The 25590-nt window shown below is 43.2% G+C and overlaps 1 protein-coding gene across 6 annotated transcripts in view; it reads right to left on the bottom strand.

Moving 5' to 3' along the window:
• col16a1 (collagen, type XVI, alpha 1) overlaps positions 1-25590 on the bottom strand; it is a 779331-nt gene that overhangs the window by 386752 nt on the left and 366989 nt on the right. For all 6 annotated transcript variants that reach the window (XM_072502210.1, XM_072502224.1, XM_072502220.1 and 3 more), the window contains one exon: positions 3477-3530. In XM_072502210.1, coding sequence (XP_072358311.1) covers positions 3477-3530 — 54 coding nt within the window. The remainder of the gene's footprint in view (positions 1-3476; positions 3531-25590) is intronic.

Consider the following 25590-nt stretch of genomic DNA (forward strand, 5'->3'; position numbering starts at 1 on the left):
GGGGCCGGTTTAGCTCACTTGGCTATACAGCTGCTTTGTGATGCAGAGCGAGGCCAGCAGCGCAGGTTCAATTCCCGTACTGGCTGAGGTTATTCATGAAGCCCCGCCTTCTCATCCTAAGGTGGGGTGATTCCCAGGTTAAATCACCACCAAAGAACAAAGAACAATACAGCACAGGAACAGGCCTTCGGCCCTCCAAGCCTGCGCCGATCACGTGTCCTATCTAGACCAGCCGCCTGTATCCTTCTGTACCCCGTCTGTTCATGTGTCTATCCAGATAAGTCTTAAAGGTCACTAACGTCTTTGCCTCAACCACCTCACTTGGCAGTGCATTCCAGGCCACCACCACCCTCTGTGTAAAAAAACTTCCCCCGCACATCTCCACTGAACCTTCCCCCCCTCACCTTGAACTTGTGCCCCCTTGTAATTGTCATTTCCACCCTGGGAAAACCAGTCAGCTCTCCCCCTCAAAGGTCATCTGGAACTATGGCGATTTTACCTTACCTATCTGAGAAGAGCCTTGGACTTCACAACAAAATGCTTGTTATTAAAATGGGATTTAAAGACAGTCTAAATCAAAGTTAACGTTTGAATTTACACAATGGCCTTAATGGGGCAGATCACACGACTGCATGGCAAAATTTGGTTCCAACTCCATCTACAAGTTTGCTGACGATACGACCATAGTGGGCCGGATCTCCAATAACGACAAGTGGTGCAGCGACAACAATCTCTCCCTCAATGCCAGCAAAACTAAAGAGCTGGTCATTGACTTCAGGAAGCAAAGTACTGTACACACCCCTGTCAGCATCAACGGGGCCGAGGTGGAGATGGTTAGCAGTTTCAAATTCCTAGGGGTGCACATCTCCAAAAATCTGTCTTGGTCCACCCACGTCGACGCTACCACCAAGAAAGCACAACAGCACCTATACTTCCTCAGGAAACTAAGGAAATTCGACATGTCCACATTCATTCTTACCAACTTTTACAGATGCACCATAGAAAGCATCCTATCGGGCTGCTTCACAGCCTGGTATGGCAACTGCTCGGCCCAAGACCGCAAGAAACTTCAGAGAGTCGTGAACACCGCCCAGTCCATTGCACAAACCTGCCTCCCATCCATTGACTCCATCTACACCTCCCGCTGCCTGGGGAAAGCGGGCAGCATAATCAAAGACCCCTCCCACTAAGAACAGTCTAAGAACACGCACGAACAGACTTAAAAACAGCTTCTTCCCCATTGTTACCAGACTCCTAAATGACCCTCTTATGGACTGACCTCATTAACACTACAACCTGTATGCTTCACCTGATGCCACTGGTATGTAGTTACATTGTGAACCTTGTGTTGCCCTATTATGTATTTTCTTTTATTTCCTTTTCATGTACTTAATGATCTATGCAGCTGCTCGCAGAAAAATACTTTTCACTGTACCTTGTACATGTGACAATAAACAAAATCCAATTCAAATCCAAATCCAAAAAATCTTGTGGTTGCAATGGGAGCCTCAACTATTGGCTGTAGAGCTGGCAAGATCCTTGCATCGGCTCATTTTAGGAAGACCCGCCACATGTTGTGCCACTCAAGGGCAGAGTCTGTCCCCAGGATCAAGGGCCCCAGAGGAGCCACCTGCTGAGAGATGCTGGCCAATCAGAGGTTGACGGCTCTTCTGTACTCAGCAGCTCCACTGGGAAGGCAGTGGCTGCTGCTGGTACTACACCCAATCACAGCCTTGGGTCGAGGAGGAAGCCACCAAATGAGTGTTGGCAGGAGGTGGGTTTTAGTGGAGGGTGACCAGCAGAAAAGACAGGGGAAGGGGGCTCTCAATGCCCTGCTCACCCACTAACCCCCCCCCCCCCCCCTGCCCTTCCCTGGCTTACTGATGGCAGTTCTCTCAATCGGGCACTGAGAGACTTTAAGCTTGGAACCTTCCTGGGAGTCTGCAAGGGAACACACCAGGGTTTGCTTGTCATGCTCCCTGCAGGATGAGCTCCCCCTGCCTGTCACTCAGTTAATACCAGTAGTGGTGAGCCAAGGCCTACATGCGGGCTTCTATTGGTTCCTACTCCAGAATTAATCGAGGTGGAGGTTTGAAAGCAGTGAGGTCCTCATCTACCACTCATCCACCCAATTAAATAACCCACCATGGGGGAGCTGGGACACAAGATACCACCCATGAACTCAGGATATAGATTTACAGCCAACAAAGTACATTTGAGGTGTCGTAATGTAGGGAATAATGGCAGTCAATTTTCACAGAAACATTAACAGCAATGAGTTAAATGAGGTAATCTGTTGTGCTGATGATAGCTCAGAGATTATTATTGGTCTGGACACCAGGGAGAGCCCCTCTGTTCTTTAAATATTGCAGTCAGATCTTGGAGGCCCAGCTGAAAGTTCAGATTGGTTTAATGTCTCTTTCAAAAGACAGATGGCCAGATTCTCCATTCCATGACTAAGAGTTGACGCCGGGGCAGCATTCATGGAATTCTACGACAGCGTAAATGGCGCCTCACCTGGACAATTCAGCGACCGTTGAGGGGCGAGCACCAGCGCCACATGGAACACGATCAATTCCAATGGAAAACGGTGTTGGATTCGCCGGGGTCGGGTCAGACATTTGAGAGGCATATTAGCACTTCACCCCCCTCACACACATCCCAGCTAACAAGTTGGCACTGGTTGCGCTGGAGCGCACCCACCCCGTTTATGGCCAGAGGATACCTGGAGGGGTGGCTGGGGGGTACCCATATGACACATGGCACTAGGTTCACAATGGGCAGTCAGCGGCGTGCGCAGCTGCAAGGCTGCCTAGCAGGCTGCGGCAATGTTGTTCCGTGCCCATCCACCCTCCGCTACACCCCCCGGCACTGGCAGAAGCCCATAGCCAATGGCACAACTGTCAGAAAACCATGGTGATGTTGAACACTTCCTATACCCCCTCGCTCCCCCTCATCAGCCACGGCGATTGTTTCACGATTTTTGCAAGCAAAAGGGAACCTCGCTGTCTCCACTGGGCGGAGAATCGAGGAGACCCTGGAGAATACTGGGTCAGGCCCGTTAATGATATGCAAATAGTGTTTACTGTACTTGCAGAGAAGAACGCACTGACGCAGCTGTCGTGGCACTGGAGAATTGCGATTTGGCACGAAACCGGCGCCGGCCATGATTCCAGCGTCAAAACCGATTCTCCGCCTACTCGCCTTCCCAATTTTGGCATCAGCCAATGGAGAATCCCACCCAGAATCTTTAACAGTGCAGCATTCCCTCCATAATGCACTGGAATCTCAGCTTGAGTGGTATGTTGAGGACTCTGGAGAGGACTTGAACCCACGGTCTCCTGGCTCAGAGGTGACAGTGTGCTGCCACCCAGACATGTAACCACAAACGGCAATGGAACAAAGCAGAGACAAAGTCACAGGGTTCAGGAAGAAAAGATATTCTCCAATTCTTTGCAACAGAATATAACACAAACCTTTTCTCCTTTGGATCCTGGTGCTCCGGCGATCCCTCGATCTCCAAGGTCGCCCTTAAAAAAAGACAGGAGCGCAAATGAAAATTTCAATCCCAGTCCAACAGTGATGAATTTAAAATAATAGGTAAACAGTCAGCTGAACAAAAACATCCTAATTGTTTGTTCTTTAGTTCATTTGTTGTCTTGGATATCATTCCACAGGAAATCATACTGACTGGGATATCATTCCACAGGAAATCATTCTGACTGGGATATCATTCCACAGGAAACCAGACTGACTAGGATATCATTCCACAGGAAACCAGACTGACTGGGATATCGTTCCACAGGAAACCATACTGATTGGGATATCATTCCACAGGAAGTCATACTGATTGGGATATCATTCCACAGGAAACCATACTGATTGGGATATCATTCCACAGGAAATCATACTGACTGGGATATCATTCCACAGGAAACCAGACTGACTAGGATATCATTCCACAGGAAACCAGACTGACTGGGATATCGTTCCACAGGAAACCATACTGATTGGGATATCGTTCCACAGGAAACCATACTGACTGGGATATCATTCCACAGGAAGTCATACTGATTGGGATATCATTCCACAGGAAACCATAATGACTGGGATATCATTCCACAGGAAACCATAATGATTGGGATATCATTCCACAGGAAGTCATACTGACTGGGATATCATTCCACAGGAAACCATACTGATTGGGATATCATTCCACAGGAAGTCATACTGACTGGGATATAATTCCACAGGAAACCAGACTGACTGGGCGAACATTCCACAGGAAACCAGACTGACTGGGATATCATTCCACAGGAAACCATAATGACTGGGATATCATTCCACAGGAAACCATAATGATTGGGATATCATTCCACAGGAAGTCATACTGACTGGGATATCATTCCACAGGAAACCATACTGATTGGGATATCATTCCACAGGAAATCATACTGACTGGGATATCATTCCACAGGAAACCAGACTGACTAGGATATCATTCCACAGGAAACCAGACTGACTGGGATATCGTTCCACAGGAAACCATACTGATTGGGATATCATTCCACAGGAAGTCATACTGACTGGGATATCATTCCACAGGAAACCATACTGATTGGGATATCGTTCCACAGGAAATCATACTGATTGGGATATCATTCCACAGGAAATCATTCTGACTGGGATATCATTCCACAGGAAACCAGACAAACTGGGATATCATTCCACAGGAAATCATACTGATTGGGATATCATTCCGCAGGAAACTACACTGACTGGGATATAATTCCACAGGAAACCAGACTGACTGGGATATCATTCCACAGGAAATCATACTGACTGGGATATCATTCCACAGGAAGTCATACTGATTGGGATATCATTCCACAGGAAACCAGACTGCTAGGGATATCATTCCACAGGAAACCATACTGACTGGGATGTAATTCCACAGGAAATCATGCAGATTGGGATATCATTCCACAGGAATTCATACTGATTGGGATATCATTCGACAGGAAACAAGACTGACTGCGATATCATTCCACAGGAAACCATACTGACTGGGATATCATTCCACAGGAAACCAGACTGACTGGGATATCATTCCACAGGAAATCATACTGACTGGGATATCATTCCACAGGAAGTCATACTGATTGGGATATCATTCCACAGGAAACCAGACTGCTAGGGATATCATTCCACAGGAAGTCATCCTGATTGGGATATCATTCCACAGGAAACCATACTGATTGGGCTATCGTTCCACAGGAAATCATACTGACTGGGATATCATTCCACAGGAAACTATACTGACTGGGAGATCGTTCCACAGAAAATCATACCGATTGGGATATCATTCCACAGGAAATCATACTGACTGGGAGATCATTCCACAGGAAATCATACTGATTGGAATATCATTCCACAGGAAACCATACTGACTGGGATATCGATCCACAGGAAGTCATACTGATTGGGATATCATTCCACAGGAAATCATACTGATTGGGATATCATTCCACAGGAAGTCAAACTGACTGGGAGATCATTCCACAGGAAATCATACTGACTGGGAGATCATTCCACAGGAAACCATACTGATTGGGATATCATTCCACAGGAAACCAGACTGACTGGGATATCGTTCCACAGGAAATCATACTGACTGGGATATCATTCCACAGGAAATCATACTGACTGGGATATCGTTCCACAGGAAACCATAGTGACTGGGAGATCGTTCCACAGAAAATCATACTGATTGGGATATCATTCAACAGGAAATCATATTGACTGGGATATCATTCCACAGGAAATCATACTGACTGGAATATCATTCCACAGGAAATCATATTGACTGGGATATCATTCCACAGGAAATCATACTGATTGGAATATCATTCCACAGGAAACCATACTGACTGGGATATCGATCCACAGGAAATCATACTGACTGGGCTATCATTCCACAGGAAATCATACTGACTGGGAGATCATTCCACAGGAAATCATACTGATTGGGATATCGATCCACAGGAAGTCATACTGATTGGGATATCATTCCACAGGAAATCATACTGATTGGGATATCATTCCACAGGAAACCATACTGACTGGGATATCGATCCACAGGAAGTCATACTGATTGGGATATCATTCCACAGGAAATCATACTGATTGGGATATCATTCCACAGGAAGTCAAACTGACTGGGAGATCATTCCACAGGAAATCATACTGACTGGGATATCATTCCACAGGAAACCATACTGACTGGAATATCATTCCACAGGAAACCATACTGACTGGGATATCATTCCACAGGAAATCATACTGACTGGAATATCATTCCACAGGAAACCATACTGACTGGGATATCGATCCACAGGAAATCATACTGATTGGGATATCATTCAACAGGAAATCATACTGACTGGGATATCATTCCACAGGAAATCATACTGACTGGGATATCATTCCACAGGAAACCATAATGATTGGGATATTATTCCACAGGAAGTCATACTGACTGGGATATCATTCCACAGGAAACCATACTGATTGGGATATCATTCCACAGGAAGTCATACTGACTGGGATATCATTCCACAGGAAACCAGACTGACTGGGCGAACATTCCACAGGAAACCATACTGATTGGGATATCATTCCACAGGAAATCATTCTGACTGGGATATCATTCCACAGGAAACCAGACAAACTGGGATATCATTCCACAGGAAATCATACTGATTGGGATATCATTCCGCAGGAAACTACACTGACTGGGATATCATTCCACAGGAAACCATACTGACTGGGATGTAATTCCACAGGAAATCATGCAGATTGGGATATCATTCCACAGGAATTCATACTGATTGGGATATCATTCGACAGGAAACAAGACTGACTGCGATATCATTCCACAGGAAACCATACTGACTGGGATATCTTTCCACAGGAAACCAGACTGACTGGGATATCATTCCACAGGAAATCATACTGACTGGGATATCATTCCACAGGAAGTCATACTGATTGGGATATCATTCCACAGGAAACCAGACTGCTAGGGATATCATTCCACAGGAAGTCATCCTGATTGGGATATCATTCCACAGGAAACCATACTGATTGGGCTATCGTTCCACAGGAAATCATACTGACTGGGATATCATTCCACAGGAAACTATACTGACTGGGAGATCGTTCCACAGAAAATCATACCGATTGGGATATCATTCCACAGGAAATCATATTGACTGGGATATCATTCCACAGGAAATCATACTGATTGGAATATCATTCCACAGGAAACCATACTGACTGGGATATCGATCCACAGGAAATCATACTGACTGGAATATCATTCCACAGGAAGTCATACTGATTGGGATATCATTCCACAGGAAATCATACTGATTGGGATATCATTCCACAGGAAGTCAAACTGACTGGGAGATCATTCCACAGGAAACCAGACTGACTGGGAGATCATTCCACAGGAAATCATACTGACTGGGATATTATTCCACAGGAAACCATACGGATTGGGATATCATTCCACAGGAAACCAGACTGACTGGGATATCGTTCCACAGGAAATCATACTGACTGGGATATCATTCCACAGGAAATCATACTGACTGGGATATCGTTCCACAGGAAACCATAGTGACTGGGAGATCGTTCCACAGAAAATCATACTGATTGGGATATCATTCAACAGGAAATCATACTGACTGGGATATCATTCCACAGGAAATCATACTGACTGGAATATCATTCCACAGGAAATCAGACTGACTGGAATATCATTCCACAGGAAATCATACTGACTGGAATATCGATCCACAGGAAATCATACTGACTGGGATATCATTCAACAGGAAATCATACTGACTGGGATATCATTCCACAGGAAATCATACTGACTGGAATATCATTCCACAGGAAACCAAACTGACTGGAATATCATTCCACAGGAAATCATACTGACAGGGATATCATTCCACAGGAAATCATACTGATTGGTATATCATTCCACAGGAAACCATACTGACTGGGATATCGTTCCACAAGAAATCATACTGACTGGGATATCATTCCACAGTAAACCATACTGACTGGGATATAATTCCGCAGGCAATCATACTGACTGAGAGATCGTTCCACAGAAAATCATACTGATTGTGATATAATTCCACAGGAAATCATACTGACTGGGATATCATTCCACAGGAAATCATACTGACTGGGATATCATTCCACAGGAAATCATACTGACTGGGATATCATTCCACAGGCAATCATACTGACTGGGATATCATTCCACAGGAAACCAAACTGATTGGGTTATCATTTCCCAGGAAACTATACATGATTGGGATATCATTCCACAGGAAACCATACTGACTGGGATATCATTCCACAGGAAATCATACCGACTGGAATATCATTCCACAGGAAACCATACTGACTGGGATATAGATCCACAGGAAATCATACTGACTGGGATATCAATCAACAGGAAATCATACTGACTGGGATATCATTCCACAGGAAATCAAACTGACTGGAATATCATTCCACAGGAAACCATACTGACTGGAATATCATTCCACAGGAAACCATACTGACTGGGATATCATTCCACAGGAAATCATACTGACTGGAATATCATTCCACAGGAAATCATACTGACTGGGATATCGATCCACAGGAAATCATACTGACTGGAATATCATTCCACAGGAAGTCATACTGATTGGGATATCATTCCACAGGAAACCATAATGATTGGGATATCATTCCAAAGGAAGTCATACTGACTGGGATATAATTCCACAGGCAATCATACTGACTGGGATATCATTCCACAGGAAACCATACTGATTGGGTTATTATTCCACAGGAAACTATACATGATTGGGATATCATTCCACAGGAAATCATACTGATTGTGATATCATTCCACAGGAAATCATACTGACTGGGATATCATTCCACAGGAAATCATACTGATGACTGGGATATCATTCCACAGGAAATCATACTGACTGGGATGTCATTCCAGAGGAAATCATACTGATTGTGATATCATTCCACAGGAAACCATACTGACTGGGATATCATTCCACAGGAAATCATCCTGACTGGAATATCATTCCACAGGAAACCATACTGATTGGGATATAGATCCACAGGAAATCATACTGACTGGGATATCATTCAACAGGAAATCATACTGACTGGGATATCATTCCACAGGAAATCATACTGACTGGAATATCATTCCACAGGAAACCATACTGACTGGGATGTCATTCCACAGGAAATCATACTGACTGGAATATCATTCCACAGGAAATCATACTGACTGGGATATCGATCCACAGGAAATCATACTGACTGGAATATCATTCCACAGGAAGTCATACTGATTGGGATATCATTCCACAGGAAACCATAATGATTGGGATATCATTCCAAAGGAAGTCAGACTGACTGGGATATCATTCCACAGGAAATCATACTGACTGGGATATAATTCCACAGGCAATCATACTGACTGGGATATCATTCCACAGGAAACCATACTGACTAGGATATCATTCCACAGGAAATCATACTGACTTGGATATCATTCCACAGGAAATAATACTGAATGGGATATCATTCCACAGGAAATCATACTGATTGGTATGTCATTCCACTGGAAATCATACTGACTGGGATATCGTTCCACAGGAAACCATACTGACTGGGATATCGTTCCACAAGAAATCATACTGACAGGGAGATCGTTCCACAGAAAATCATACTGATTGGGATATCATTCCACAGGAAATCATACTGACTGGGATATAATTCCGCAGGCAATCATACTGACTGAGAGATCGTTCCACAGAAAATCATACTGATTGTGATATCATTCCACAGTAAACCATACTGACTGGGAGATCATTGCACAGGAAACCAGACTGACTGGGATATCGTTCCACAGGAAATCATACTGACTGGGATATCATTCCACAGGAAATCATACTGACTGGGATATCATTCCACAGGAAATCATACTGACTGGGATATCCTTCCACAGGAAATCATACTGATTGGGATATCATTCCACAGGAAACCATACTGACTGCGATATCGTTCCACAGGAAAACATACAGACTGGAATATCATTCCACAGGAAACCATACTGATTGGGATATCATTCCACAGGAAATCATACTGATTGGTATATCATTCCACAGGAAACCAAACTGACTGGGATATCATTCCACAGGATGTCATACTGATTGGTATATCATTCCACAGGAAACCATACTGACTGGGATATCATTCCACAGGAAATCATACTGATTGGGATATCTTTCCACAGGAAGCCATACTGACTGGGATATCATTCCACAGGAAACCATACTGACTGGGATATCATTCAACAGGAATCCATACTGACTGGGATATGATTCCACAGGAAATCATAATGACTGGGATATCATTCCACAGGAAATCATACTGATTGGTGTATCATTCCACAGGAAGTCATACTGACTGGGATATCGATCCACAGGAAATCATACTGATTGGGATATCATTCCACAGGAAACCATACTGACTGGGATATCATTCCACAGGAAATCATACTGATTGGGATATCATTCCACAGGAAACCATACTGACTGGGATATCATTCCACAGGAAGTCATACTGATTGGGATATCATTCCACAGGAAACCAGACTGACTGGGATATCGTTCAACAGGAAGTCATACTGATTAGGATATCATTCCACAGGAAACCATACTGATTGGGATATCATTCCACAGGAAGTCATACTGACTGAGATATCATTCCACAGGAATCCATACTGATTGGGATATCATTCCACAGGAAGTCATACTGACTGGGAGATCATTCCACAGGAAACCAGACTGACTGGGAGATCGTTCCACAGGAAATCATACTGACTGGGATATCATTCCACAGGAAATCATACTGACTGGGATATCATTCCACAGGAAATCATACTGATTGGGATATCATTCCACAGGAAACCATACTGACTGGGATATCATTCCACAGGAAATCATACTGATTGGGATATCTTTCCACAGGAAATCATACTGATTGGGATATCATTCCACAGGCAATCATACTGACTGGGAGATCCGTCCACAGAAAATTATACTGATTGGGATATCATTCCACAGGAAATCATACTGACTGGGATATAATTCCACAGGCAATCATACTGACTGGGATATCATTCCACAGGAAATAATACTGATTGGTATATCATTCCACAGGAAATCATACTGATTGGGATATCATTCCACAGGAAATCATACTGACTGGGATATCATTCCACAGGACATCATACTGACTGGGATATCATTCCACAGGAAACCATACTGACTGGGATATCATTCCACAGTAAATCATACTGACTGGGATATCATTCCACAGGAAATCATACTGATTGGTATATCATTCCACAGGAAACCAAACTGACTGGGATATCATTCCACAGGAAGTCATACTGATTGGGATATCATTCCACAGGAAACCATACTGACTGGGATATCATTCCACAGGAAATCATACTGATTGGGATATCTTTCCACAGGAAGCCATACTGACTGGGATATCATTCCACAGGAAACCATACTGACTGGGATATCATTCAACAGGAATCCATACTGACTGGGATATGATTCCACAGGAATCCTTACTGACTGGGATATGATTCCACAGGAAATCATACTGATTGGTGTATCATTCCACAGGAAGTCATACTGACTGGGATATCATTCTACTTAAAGTCATACTGATTGGGATATCATTCCACAGGAAATCATACTGACTGGGATATCATTCCACAGGAAATCATACTGATTGGGATATCATTCCACAGGAAACCAGACTGACTGGGATATCATTCCACAGGAAGTCATACTGATTGGGATATCATTCCACAGGAAACCAGACTGACTGGGATATCGTTCAACAGGAAGTCATACTGATTAGGATATCATTCCACAGGAAACCATACTGATTGGGATATCATTCCACAGGAAGTCATACTGACTGAGATATCATTCCACAGGAATCCATACTGATTGGAATATCATTCCACAGGAAGTCATACTGACTGGGAAATCATTCCACAGGAAACCAGACTGACTGGGAGATCGTTCCACAGGAAATCATACTGACTGGGATATCATTCCACAGGAAATCATACTGACTGGGATATCATTCCACAGGAAATCATACTGATTGGGATATCATTCCACAGGAAACCATACTGACTGGGATATCATTCCACAGGAAATCATACTGATTGGGATATCTTTCCACAGGAAATCACACTGATTGGGATATCATTCCACAGGAAATTGTACTGACTGGGATATAATTCCACAGGCAATCATACTGACTGGGAGATCCGTCCACAGAAAATCATACTGATTGGGATATCATTCCACAGGAAATCATACTGACTGGGATATAATTCCACAGGCAATCATACTGACTGGGATATCATTCCACAGGAAATAATACTGATTGGTATATCATTCCACAGGAAATCATACTGATTGGGATATCATTCCACAGGAAATCATACTGATTGGGATATCATTCCACAGGAAACAATACTGACTTGGATATCATTCCACAGGAAATCATACTGACTGGGATATCATTCCACAGGAAATCATACTGACTAGGATATCATTCCACAGGAAATCATACTGACTGGGATATCATTCCACAGGAAATTGTACTGACTGGGATATCATTCCACAGGAAATCATACTGACTGGAATATCATTCCACAGGAAATCATACTGACTGGGATATCATTCGACAGGAAATCATACTGACTGGGATATCATTCCACAGGAAATCATACTGACTGCGATATCATTCCACAGGAAATCATACTGACTAGGATATCATTCCACAGGAAATCATACTGACTGGGATATCATTCCACAGGAAATTGTACTGACTGGGATATCATTCCACAGGAAATCATACTGACTGGAATATCATTCCACAGGAAATCATACTGACTGGGATATCATTCGACAGGAAATCATACTGACTGGGATATCATTCCACAGGAAACCATACTGACTGGAATATCATTACACAGGAAATCATACTGGCTGGGATATCATTCCACAGGAAACCATACTGATTGGGATATCATTCCACAGGAAGTCATACTGATTGGGATATCATTCCACAGGAAATCATACTGACTGGGATATCATTCCACAGGAAATCATACTGATGACTGGGATATCATTGCACAGGAAATCATACTGACTGGGATATCATTCCACAGTAAATCATACTGACTGGGATATCATTCCACAGGCAATCATACTGACTGCGATATCATTCCACAAGAAATCATACTGATTGGGATATCATTCCACAGGAAACCAAACTGACTGGGATATCATTCCACAGGAAATCATACTGATGACTGGGATATCATTCCACAGGAAATCATAATGACTGGGATATCTTTCCACAGGAAATCATATTGTCTGGAATATCATTCCACAGGAAATCATACTGACTGGGATATCATTCCACAGGAAATCATACTGATTGGTATATCATTCCACAGGAAACCAAACTGACTGGGATATCATTCCACAGGAAGTCATACTGATTGGGATATCATTCCACAGGAAACCATACTGACTGGGATATCATTCCACAGGAAATCATACTGATTGGGATATCTTTCCACAGGAAGCCATACTGACTGGGATATCATTCCACAGGAAACCATACTGACTGGGATATCATTCAACAGGAATCCATACTGACTGGGATATGATTCCACAGGAAATCATAATGACTGGGATATCATTCCACAGGAAATCATACTGATTGGTGTATCATTCTACAGGAAGTCATACTGACTGGGATATCATTCTACAGGAAGTCATACTGATTGGGATATCATTCCACAGGAAACCATACTGACTGGGATATCATTCCACAGGAAAGCATACTGATTGGGATATCATTCCACAGGAAACCATACTGACTGGGATATCATTCCACAGGAAGTCATACTGATTGGGATATCATTCCACAGGATACCAGACTGACTGGGATATCGTTCAACAGGAAGTCATACTGATTGGGATATCATTCCACAGGAAACCATACTGACTGGGATATCATTCCACAGGAAATCATACGGATTGGGATATCATTCCACAGGAAACCATACTGACTGGGATATCATTCCACAGGAAGTCATACTGATTGGGATATCATTCCACAGGAAACCAGACTGACTGGGATATCGTTCAACAGGAAGTCATACTGATTAGGATATCATTCCACAGGAAACCATACTGATTGGGATATCATTCCACAGGAAGTCATACTGACTGAGATATCATTCCACAGGAATCCATACTGATTGGGATATCATTCCACAGGAAGTCATACTGACTGGGAGATCATTCCACAGGAAACCAGACTGACTGGGAGATCGTTCCACAGGAAATCATACTGACTGGGATATCATTCCACAGGAAATCATACTGACTGGGATATCATTCCACAGGAAATCATACTGACTGGGATATCATTCCACAGGAAATCATACTGATTGGGATATCATTCCACAGGAAACCATACTGACTGGGATATCATTCCATAGGAAATCATACTGATTGGGATATCTTTCCACAGGAAATTGTACTGACTGGGATATAATTCCACAGGAAATCATACTGACTGGGATATCATTCCACAGGAAATAATACTGATTGGTATATCATTCCACAGGAAATCATACTGATTGGGATATCATTCCACAGGAAATCATACTGACTGGGATATCATTCCACAGGACATCATACTGACTGGGATATCATTCCACAGGAAACCATACTGACTGGGATATCATTCCACAGGAAATCAGACTGACTTGGATATCATTCCACAGGAAACCATACTGATTGGGATATCATTCCACAGGAAACCATACTGATTGGGATATCATTCCTCAGGAAAAAATACTGACTTGGATATCATTCCACAGGAAATCATACTGACTAGGATATCATTCCACAGGAAATCATACTGACTGGGATATCATTCCACAGGAAATTGTACTGACTGGGATATCATTCCACAGGAAATCATACTGACTGGAATATCATTCCACAGGAAATCATACTGACTGGGATATCATTCGACAGGAAATCATACTGACTGGGATATCATTCCACAGGAAAACATACTGACTGGAATATCATTCCACAGGAAATCATACTGGCTGGGATATCATTCCACAGGAAACTATACTGATTGGGATATCATTCCACAGGAAGTCATACTGATTGGGATATCATTCCACAGGAAATCATACTGACTGGGATATCATTCCACAGGAAATCATACTGATGACTGGGATATCATTGCACAGGAAATCATACTGACTGGGATATCATTCCACAGTAAATCATACTGACTGGGATATCATTCCACAGGCAATCATACTGACTGCGATATCATTCCACAAGAAATCATACTGATTGGGATATCATTCCACAGGAAACCAAACTGACTGGGATATCATTCCACAGGAAATCATACTGATGACTGGGATATCATTCCACAGGAAATCATAATGACTGGGATATCTTTCCGCAGGAAATCATATTGTCTGGAATATCATTCCACAGGAAACCATACTGACTGGGATATCATTCCACAGGAAATCATACTGACTGGAATATCATTCCACAGGAAATCATACTGACTGGGATATCATTCCACAGGAAACCATACTGACTGGGATATCATTCCACAGGAAATCATACTGATTGGGATATCGTTCCACAGGACATCATTCTGACTGGGAGATCATTCCACAGGAAATCATACTGACTGGGATATCGTTCCACAGGAAATCATTCTGACTGGGATATCGTTCCACAGGAAATCATACTGACTGGGAGATCATTCCACAGGAAATCATACTGATTGGAATATCATTCCACAGGAAATCATACTGACTGGAATATCATTCCACAGGAAATCATACTGACTGGGAGATCATTCCACAGGAAATCATACTGACTGGGATATCATTCCACAGGAAATCATACTGACTGCGAGATCATTCCACAGGAAATCATACTGATTGGGATATCATTCCACAGGAAATCATACTGACTGGGATATCATTCCACAGGAAATCATACTGACTGGAATATCATTCCACAGGAAATCATACTGACTGGGATATCGTTCCACAGGAAATCATTCTGACTGGGTTATCGTTCCACAGGAAATCATACTGACTGGGAGATCATTCCACAGGAAATCATACTGATTGGGATATCATTCCACAGGAAATCATACTGACTGGGAGATCATTCCACAGGAAATCATACTGATTGGGATATCGTTGCACAGGAAATCATACTGACTGGGATATCATTCCACAGGAAATAATAATAATATTCACTTATTGTCACAAGTAGGCTTCAATGAAGTTACTGTTAGAAACCACTAGTCGCCACATTCTGGCGCTTGTTCGGGCAGGCGATTCTGACTGGGATTCATTCTACAGGGAATGATTCGGACTGGGATATTGTTCCACAGGAATTCATACTGACTGGGATATCGTTCCACAGGAAATCATACTGACTGGGATATCGTTCCACATGAAATCATACTGACTGGAATATCGTTCCATCGGAAATCATTCTGACTGGGATATCATTCCACGGGGAATGATTCTGACTGGGATATCGTTCCACAGGAAATCATACTGACTGGGATATCGTTCCCCGGGGAATGATTCTGACTGGGATATCGTTGCACAGGAAATCATACTGAGTGGGATATCATTCCACATGAAATCATACTGACTGGGATATCGTTCCACAGGGAATGATTCTGAGTGGAATATCGTTCCGCAGCAAATCATTCTGACTGGGATATTGTTCTGCAGGAAATCATTCTGACTTAAATATCTTTCCACGGGGAATGATTCTGACCAGGATATCATTCCACGGGGAATGATTCTGACTGGGATATCGTTCCACAGGAAATCATACTGACTGGGATATCGTTCCACGGGGAATGATTCTGACTGGGATATCGTTCCACGGGGAATGTTTCTGACTGGGATATCGTTCCACGGGGAATGATTCTGACTGGGATATCATTCCACATGAAATCATACTGACTGGGATATCGTTCCACAGGAAATCATACTGACTGGGGTATCGTTCCACGGGGAATGATTCTGACTGGGATATCGTTCCACGGGGAATGTTTCTGACTGGGATATCGTTCCACAGGAAATCATACTGACTGGGATATCGTTCCACATGAAATCATACTGACTGGGATATCATTCCACAGGGAATGATTCTGACTGGAATATCGTTCCACAGGAAATCATTCTGACTGGGATTTTGTTCCACAGGAAATCATACTGACTGGGATATCGTTCCACAGGAAATCATACTGACTGGGATATCGTTCCACAGGGAATGATTCTGACTGGAATATCATTCCACAGGAAATCATTCTGACTGGGATATCGTTCCACTGGAAATCATACTGACTGGGATATCGTTCCACAGGAAATCATACTGACTGGGATATCTTTCCACTGGAAATCATACTGACTGGGATATCGTTCCACGGGGAATGATTCTGACTGGGATATCATTCCACGGGGAATGATCCTGACTGTGATATAGTTGCACAGGAAATCATACTGACTGGGATATCATTCCACAGGAAATAATAATAATATTCACTTATTGTCACAAGTCGGCTTCAATGAAGTTACTGTTAGAAACCGCTAGTCGCCACATTCTAGCGCCTGTTCGGGGAGGCTATTCTGACTGGGATTCATTCTACAGGGAATGATACGGACTGGGATATTGTTCCACAGGAAATCATACTGACTGGGATATCGTTCCACGGGGAATGATTCTGACTGGGATATCATTCCACATGAAATCATACTGACTGGGATATCGTTCCACTGGAAATCATACTGACTGGGATATCGTTCCACGGGGAATGATTCTGACTGGGATATCATTCCACGGTGAATGATTCTGACTGGGATATCGTTCCACAGGAAATCATACTGACTGTGGTATCGTTCCACGGGGAATGATTCAGACTGGGATATCGTTCCACGGGGAATGTTTCTGACTGGGATATCGTTCCACAGGAAATCATACTGACTGGGATATCGTTCCACATGAAATCATACTGACTGGGATATCATTCCACAGGGAATGATTCTGACTGGAATATCGTTCCACAGGAAATCATTCTGACTGGGATTTTGTTCCACAGGAAATCATACTGACTGGGATATCGTTCCACAGGAAATCATACAGACTGGGATATCATTCCACAGGAAATCATACTGACTGGGATATCGTTCCACAGGGAATGATTCTGACTGGAATATCATTCCACAGGAAATCATTCTGACTGGGATATCGTTCCACAGGAAATCATTCTGACTGGGATATCGTTCCACAGGAAATCATTCTGACTGGGTTATCGTTCCACAGGAAATCATACTGACTGGGAGATCATTCCACAGGAAATCATACTGATTGGGATATCATTCCACAGGAAATCATACTGACTGGGAGATCATTCCACAGGAAATCATACTGATTGGGATATCGTTGCACAGGAAATCATACTGACTGGGATATCATTCCACAGGAAATAATAATAATATTCACTTATTGTCACAAGTAGGCTTCAATGAAGTTACTGTTAGAAACCACTAGTCGCCACATTCTGGCGCTTGTTCGGGCAGGCGATTCTGACTGGGATTCATTCTACAGGGAATGATTCGGACTGGGATATTGTTCCACAGGAATTCATACTGACTGGGATATCGTTCCACAGGAAATCATACTGACTGGGATATCGTTCCACATGAAATCATACTGACTGGAATATCGTTCCATCGGAAATCATTCTGACTGGGATATCATTCCACGGGGAATGATTCTGACTGGGATATCGTTCCACAGGAAATCATACTGACTGGGATATCGTTCCCCGGGGAATGATTCTGACTGGGATATCGTTGCACAGGAAATCATACTGAGTGGGATATCATTCCACATGAAATCATACTGACTGGGATATCGTTCCACAGGGAATGATTCTGAGTGGAATATCGTTCCGCAGCAAATCATTCTGACTGGGATATTGTTCTGCAGGAAATCATTCTGACTTAAATATCTTTCCACGGGGAATGATTCTGACCAGGATATCATTCCACGGGGAATGATTCTGACTGGGATATCGTTCCACAGGAAATCATACTGACTGGGATATCGTTCCACGGGGAATGATTCTGACTGGGATATCGTTCCACGGGGAATGTTTCTGACTGGGATATCGTTCCACGGGGAATGATTCTGACTGGGATATCATTCCACATGAAATCATACTGACTGGGATATCGTTCCACAGGAAATCATACTGACTGGGGTATCGTTCCACGGGGAATGATTCTGACTGGGATATCGTTCCACGGGGAATGTTTCTGACTGGGATATCGTTCCACAGGAAATCATACTGACTGGGATATCGTTCCACAGGGAATGATTCTGACTGGAATATCATTCCACAGGAAATCATTCTGACTGGGATATCGTTCCACTGGAAATCATACTGACTGGGATATCGTTCCACAGGAAATCATACTGACTGGGATATCTTTCCACTGGAAATCATACTGACTGGGATATCGTTCCACGGGGAATGATTCTGACTGGGATATCATTCCACGGGGAATGATCCTGACTGTGATATAGTTGCACAGGAAATCATACTGACTGGGATATCATTCCACAGGAAATAATAATAATATTCACTTATTGTCACAAGTCGGCTTCAATGAAGTTACTGTTAGAAACCGCTAGTCGCCACATTCTAGCGCCTGTTCGGGGAGGCTATTCTGACTGGGATTCATTCTACAGGGAATGATACGGACTGGGATATTGTTCCACAGGAAATCATACTGACTGGGATATCGTTCCACGGGGAATGATTCTGACTGGGATATCATTCCACATGAAATCATACTGACTGGGATATCGTTCCACTGGAAATCATACTGACTGGGATATCGTTCCACGGGGAATGATTCTGACTGGGATATCATTCCACGGTGAATGATTCTGACTGGGATATCGTTCCACAGGAAATCATACTGACTGGGGTATCGTTCCACGGGGAATGATTCAGACTGGGATATCGTTCCACGGGGAATGTTTCTGACTGGGATATCGTTCCACAGGAAATCATACTGACTGGGATATCGTTCCACATGAAATCATACTGACTGGGATATCATTCCACAGGGAATGATTCTGACTGGAATATCGTTCCACAGGAAATCATTCTGACTGGGATTTTGTTCCACAGGAAATCATACTGACTGGGATATCGTTCCACAGGAAATCATACAGACTGGGATATCATTCCACAGGAAATCATACTGACTGGGATATCGTTCCACAGGGAATGATTCTGACTGGAATATCATTCCACAGGAAATCATTCTGACTGGGATATCGTTCCACAGGAAATCATTCTGACTGGGATATCGTTCCACTGGAAATCATACTGACTGGGATATCGTTCCACAGGAAATCATACTGACTGGGATATCGTTCCACTGGAAATCATACTGACTGGGATATCGTTCCACGGGGAATGATTCTGACTGGGATATCATTCCACGGGGAATGATCCTGACTGTGATATAATTGCACAGGAAATCATACTGACTGGGATATCATTCCACGGGAAATAATAATAATATTCACTTATTGTCACAAGTAGGCTTCAATGAAGTTACTGTTAGAAACCACTAGTCGCCACATTCTGGCGCCTGTTCGGGGAGGCGATTCTGACTGGGATTCATTCTACAGGGAATGATTCGGACTGGGATATTGTTCCACAGGAAATCATACTGACTGGGATATCGTTCCACATAAAATCATAGTGACTGGGATATCGTTCCACAGGAAATCATTCTGACTGGGATATTGTTCCGCAGGAAATCATTCTGACTGGGATATCGTTCCACATGAAATCATACTGACTGGGATATCGTTCCACAGGGAATGATTCTGACTGGAATATCGTTCCAGAGGAAATCATTCTGACTGGGATATCGTTCCACAGGAAATAATTCTGACTGGGATATCGTTCCACAGGAAATCATACTGACCGGGATATCTGTTCCACTGGAAATCCTACAGACTGGGATATCGTTCCACGGGGAATGATTCTGACCGAGATATCATTCCACGGGGAATGATTCTGACTGGGATATCGTTCCACAGGAAATCATACTGACTGGGATATCGTTCCACGGGGAATGATTCTGACTGGGATATCGTTCCACGGGGAATGTTTCTGACTGGGATCTCGTTCCACAGGAAATCATACTGACTGGGATATCGTTCCACATGAAATCATAACGACTGGGATATTGTTCCACTGGAAACCATACTGACTGGGATATCGTTCCACGGGGAATGATTCTGACTGGGATATCATTCCACATGAAATCATACTGACTGGGATATCGTTCCACTGGAAATCATACTGACTGGGATATCGTTCCACAGGAAATCATACTGACTGGGATATCGTTCCACTGGAAATCATACTGAATGGGATATCGTTCCACGGGGAATGATTCTGACCGGGATATCATTCCACGGGGAATGATTCTGACTTGGATATCGTTCCACAGGAAATCATACTGACTGGGATATCGTTCCACGGGGAATGATTCTGACTGGGACATCGTTCCACGGGGAATGTTTCTGACTGGGATATCGTTCCACAGGAAATCATACTGACTGGGATATCGTTCCACGGGGAATGATTCTGACTGGGACATCGTTCCACGGGGAATGTTTCTGACTGGGATATCGTTCCACAGGAAATCATACTGACTGGGATATCGTTCCACAGGAAATCATACTGACTGGGATATCGTTCCACTGGAAATCATACTGAATGGGATATCGTTCCACGGGGAATGATTCTGACCGGGATATCATTCCACGGGGAATGATTCTGACTGGGATATCGTTCCACAGGAAATCATACTGACTGGGATATCGTTCCACGGGGAATGATTCTGACTGGGACATCGTTCCACGGGGAATGTTTCTGACTGGGATATCGTTCCACAGGAAATAATTCTGACTGGGATATCATTCCACAGGAAATCATACTGACTGGGATATCATTCCACAGGACATCATACTGACTGGGATATCATTCCACAGGAAACCATACTGACTGGGATAACATTCCACAGGAAATCAGACTGACTGGGATATCATTCCACAGGAAACCATACTGGTTGGGATATCATTCCACAGGAAACCATACTGACTGGGATATCATTCCACAGGAAATTATACTGACTAGGATATCATTCCACAGGAAATCATACTGACTGGGATATCATTCCACAGGAAATTGTACTGACTGGGATATCATTCCACAGGAAATCATACTGACTGGAATATCATTCCACAGGAAATCATACTGACTGGGATATCATTCGACAGGAAATCATACTGACTGGGATATCATTCCACAGGAAACCATACTGACTGGAATATCATTCCACAGGAAATCATACTGGCTGGGATATCATTCCACAGGAAACCATACTGATTGGGATATCATTCCACAGGAAGTCATACTGATTGGGATATCATTCCACAGGAAATCATACTGACTGGGATATCATTCCACAGGAAATCATACTGATGACTGGGATATCATTGCACAGGAAATCATACTGACTGGGATATCATTCCACAGGAAATCATACTGACTGGGATATCATTCCACAGGCAATCATACTGACTGCGATATCATTCCACAGGAAATCATACTGATTGGGATATCATTCCACAGGAAACCAAACTGACTGGGATATCATTCCACAGGAAATCATACTGATGACTGGGATATCATTCCACAGGAAATCATACTGACTGGGATATCATTCCACAGGAAATCATATTGTCTGGAAACTCATTCCAAAGGAAACCATACTGACTGGGATATCATTCCACAGGAAATCATACTGACTGGAATATCATTCCACAGGAAATCATTCTGACTGGGATATCGTTCCACATGAAATCATACTGACTGGGATATCGTTCCACAGGGAATGATTCTGACTGGAATATCGTTCCAGAGGAAATCATTCTGACTGGGATATCGTTCCACAGGAAATAATTCTGACTGGGATATCGTTCCACAGGAAATCATACTGACCGGGATATCTGTTCCACTGGAAATCCTACAGACTGGGATATCGTTCCACGGGGAATGATTCTGACCGAGATATCATTCCACGGGGAATGATTCTGACTGGGATATCGTTCCACAGGAAATCATACTGACTGGGATATCGTTCCACGGGGAATGATTCTGACTGGGATATCGTTCCACGGGGAATGTTTCTGACTGGGATCTCGTTCCACAGGAAATCATACTGACTGGGATATCGTTCCACATGAAATCATAACGACTGGGATATTGTTCCACTGGAAACCATACTGACTGGGATATCGTTCCACGGGGAATGATTCTGACTGGGATATCATTCCACATGAAATCATACTGACTGGGATATCGTTCCACTGGAAATCATACTGACTGGGATATCGTTCCACAGGAAATCATACTGACTGGGATATCGTTCCACTGGAAATCATACTGAATGGGATATCGTTCCACGGGGAATGATTCTGACCGGGATATCATTCCACGGGGAATGATTCTGACTTGGATATCGTTCCACAGGAAATCATACTGACTGGGATATCGTTCCACGGGGAATGATTCTGACTGGGACATCGTTCCACGGGGAATGTTTCTGACTGGGATATCGTTCCACAGGAAATCATACTGACTGGGATATCGTTCCACGGGGAATGATTCTGACTGGGACATCGTTCCACGGGGAATGTTTCTGACTGGGATATCGTTCCACAGGAAATCATACTGACTGGGATATCGTTCCACAGGAAATCATACTGACTGGGATATCGTTCCACTGGAAATCATACTGAATGGGATATCGTTCCACGGGGAATGATTCTGACCGGGATATCATTCCACGGGGAATGATTCTGACTGGGATATCGTTCCACAGGAAATCATACTGACTGGGATATCGTTCCACGGGGAATGATTCTGACTGGGACATCGTTCCACGGGGAATGTTTCTGACTGGGATATCGTTCCACAGGAAATAATTCTGACTGGGATATCATTCCACAGGAAATCATACTGACTGGGATATCATTCCACAGGACATCATACTGACTGGGATATCATTCCACAGGAAACCATACTGACTGGGATAACATTCCACAGGAAATCAGACTGACTGGGATATCATTCCACAGGAAACCATACTGGTTGGGATATCATTCCACAGGAAACCATACTGACTGGGATATCATTCCACAGGAAATTATACTGACTAGGATATCATTCCACAGGAAATCATACTGACTGGGATATCATTCCACAGGAAATTGTACTGACTGGGATATCATTCCACAGGAAATCATACTGACTGGAATATCATTCCACAGGAAATCATACTGACTGGGATATCATTCGACAGGAAATCATACTGACTGGGATATCATTCCACAGGAAACCATACTGACTGGAATATCATTCCACAGGAAATCATACTGGCTGGGATATCATTCCACAGGAAACCATACTGATTGGGATATCATTCCACAGGAAGTCATACTGATTGGGATATCATTCCACAGGAAATCATACTGACTGGGATATCATTCCACAGGAAATCATACTGATGACTGGGATATCATTGCACAGGAAATCATACTGACTGGGATATCATTCCACAGGAAATCATACTGACTGGGATATCATTCCACAGGCAATCATACTGACTGCGATATCATTCCACAGGAAATCATACTGATTGGGATATCATTCCACAGGAAACCAAACTGACTGGGATATCATTCCACAGGAAATCATACTGATGACTGGGATATCATTCCACAGGAAATCATACTGACTGGGATATCATTCCACAGGAAATCATATTGTCTGGAAACTCATTCCAAAGGAAACCATACTGACTGGGATATCATTCCACAGGAAATCATACTGACTGGAATATCATTCCACAGGAAATCATACTGACTGGGATATCATTCCACAGGAAACCATACTGACTGGGATATCATTCCACAGGAAATCATACTGACTGGAATATCTTTCCACAGGAAATCATACTGATTGGGATATCGTTCCACAGGAAATCATTCTGACTGGGAGATCATTCCACAGGAAATCATACTGACTGGGATATCGTTCCACAGGAAATCATTCTGACTGGGATATCGTTCCACAGGAAATCATACTGACTGGGAGATCATTCCACAGGAAATCATA

Source organism: Scyliorhinus torazame, chromosome 1 (assembly GCF_047496885.1).
Source record: "Scyliorhinus torazame isolate Kashiwa2021f chromosome 1, sScyTor2.1, whole genome shotgun sequence".
NCBI classification, from domain to species: Eukaryota; Metazoa; Chordata; class Chondrichthyes; order Carcharhiniformes; family Scyliorhinidae; genus Scyliorhinus; species Scyliorhinus torazame.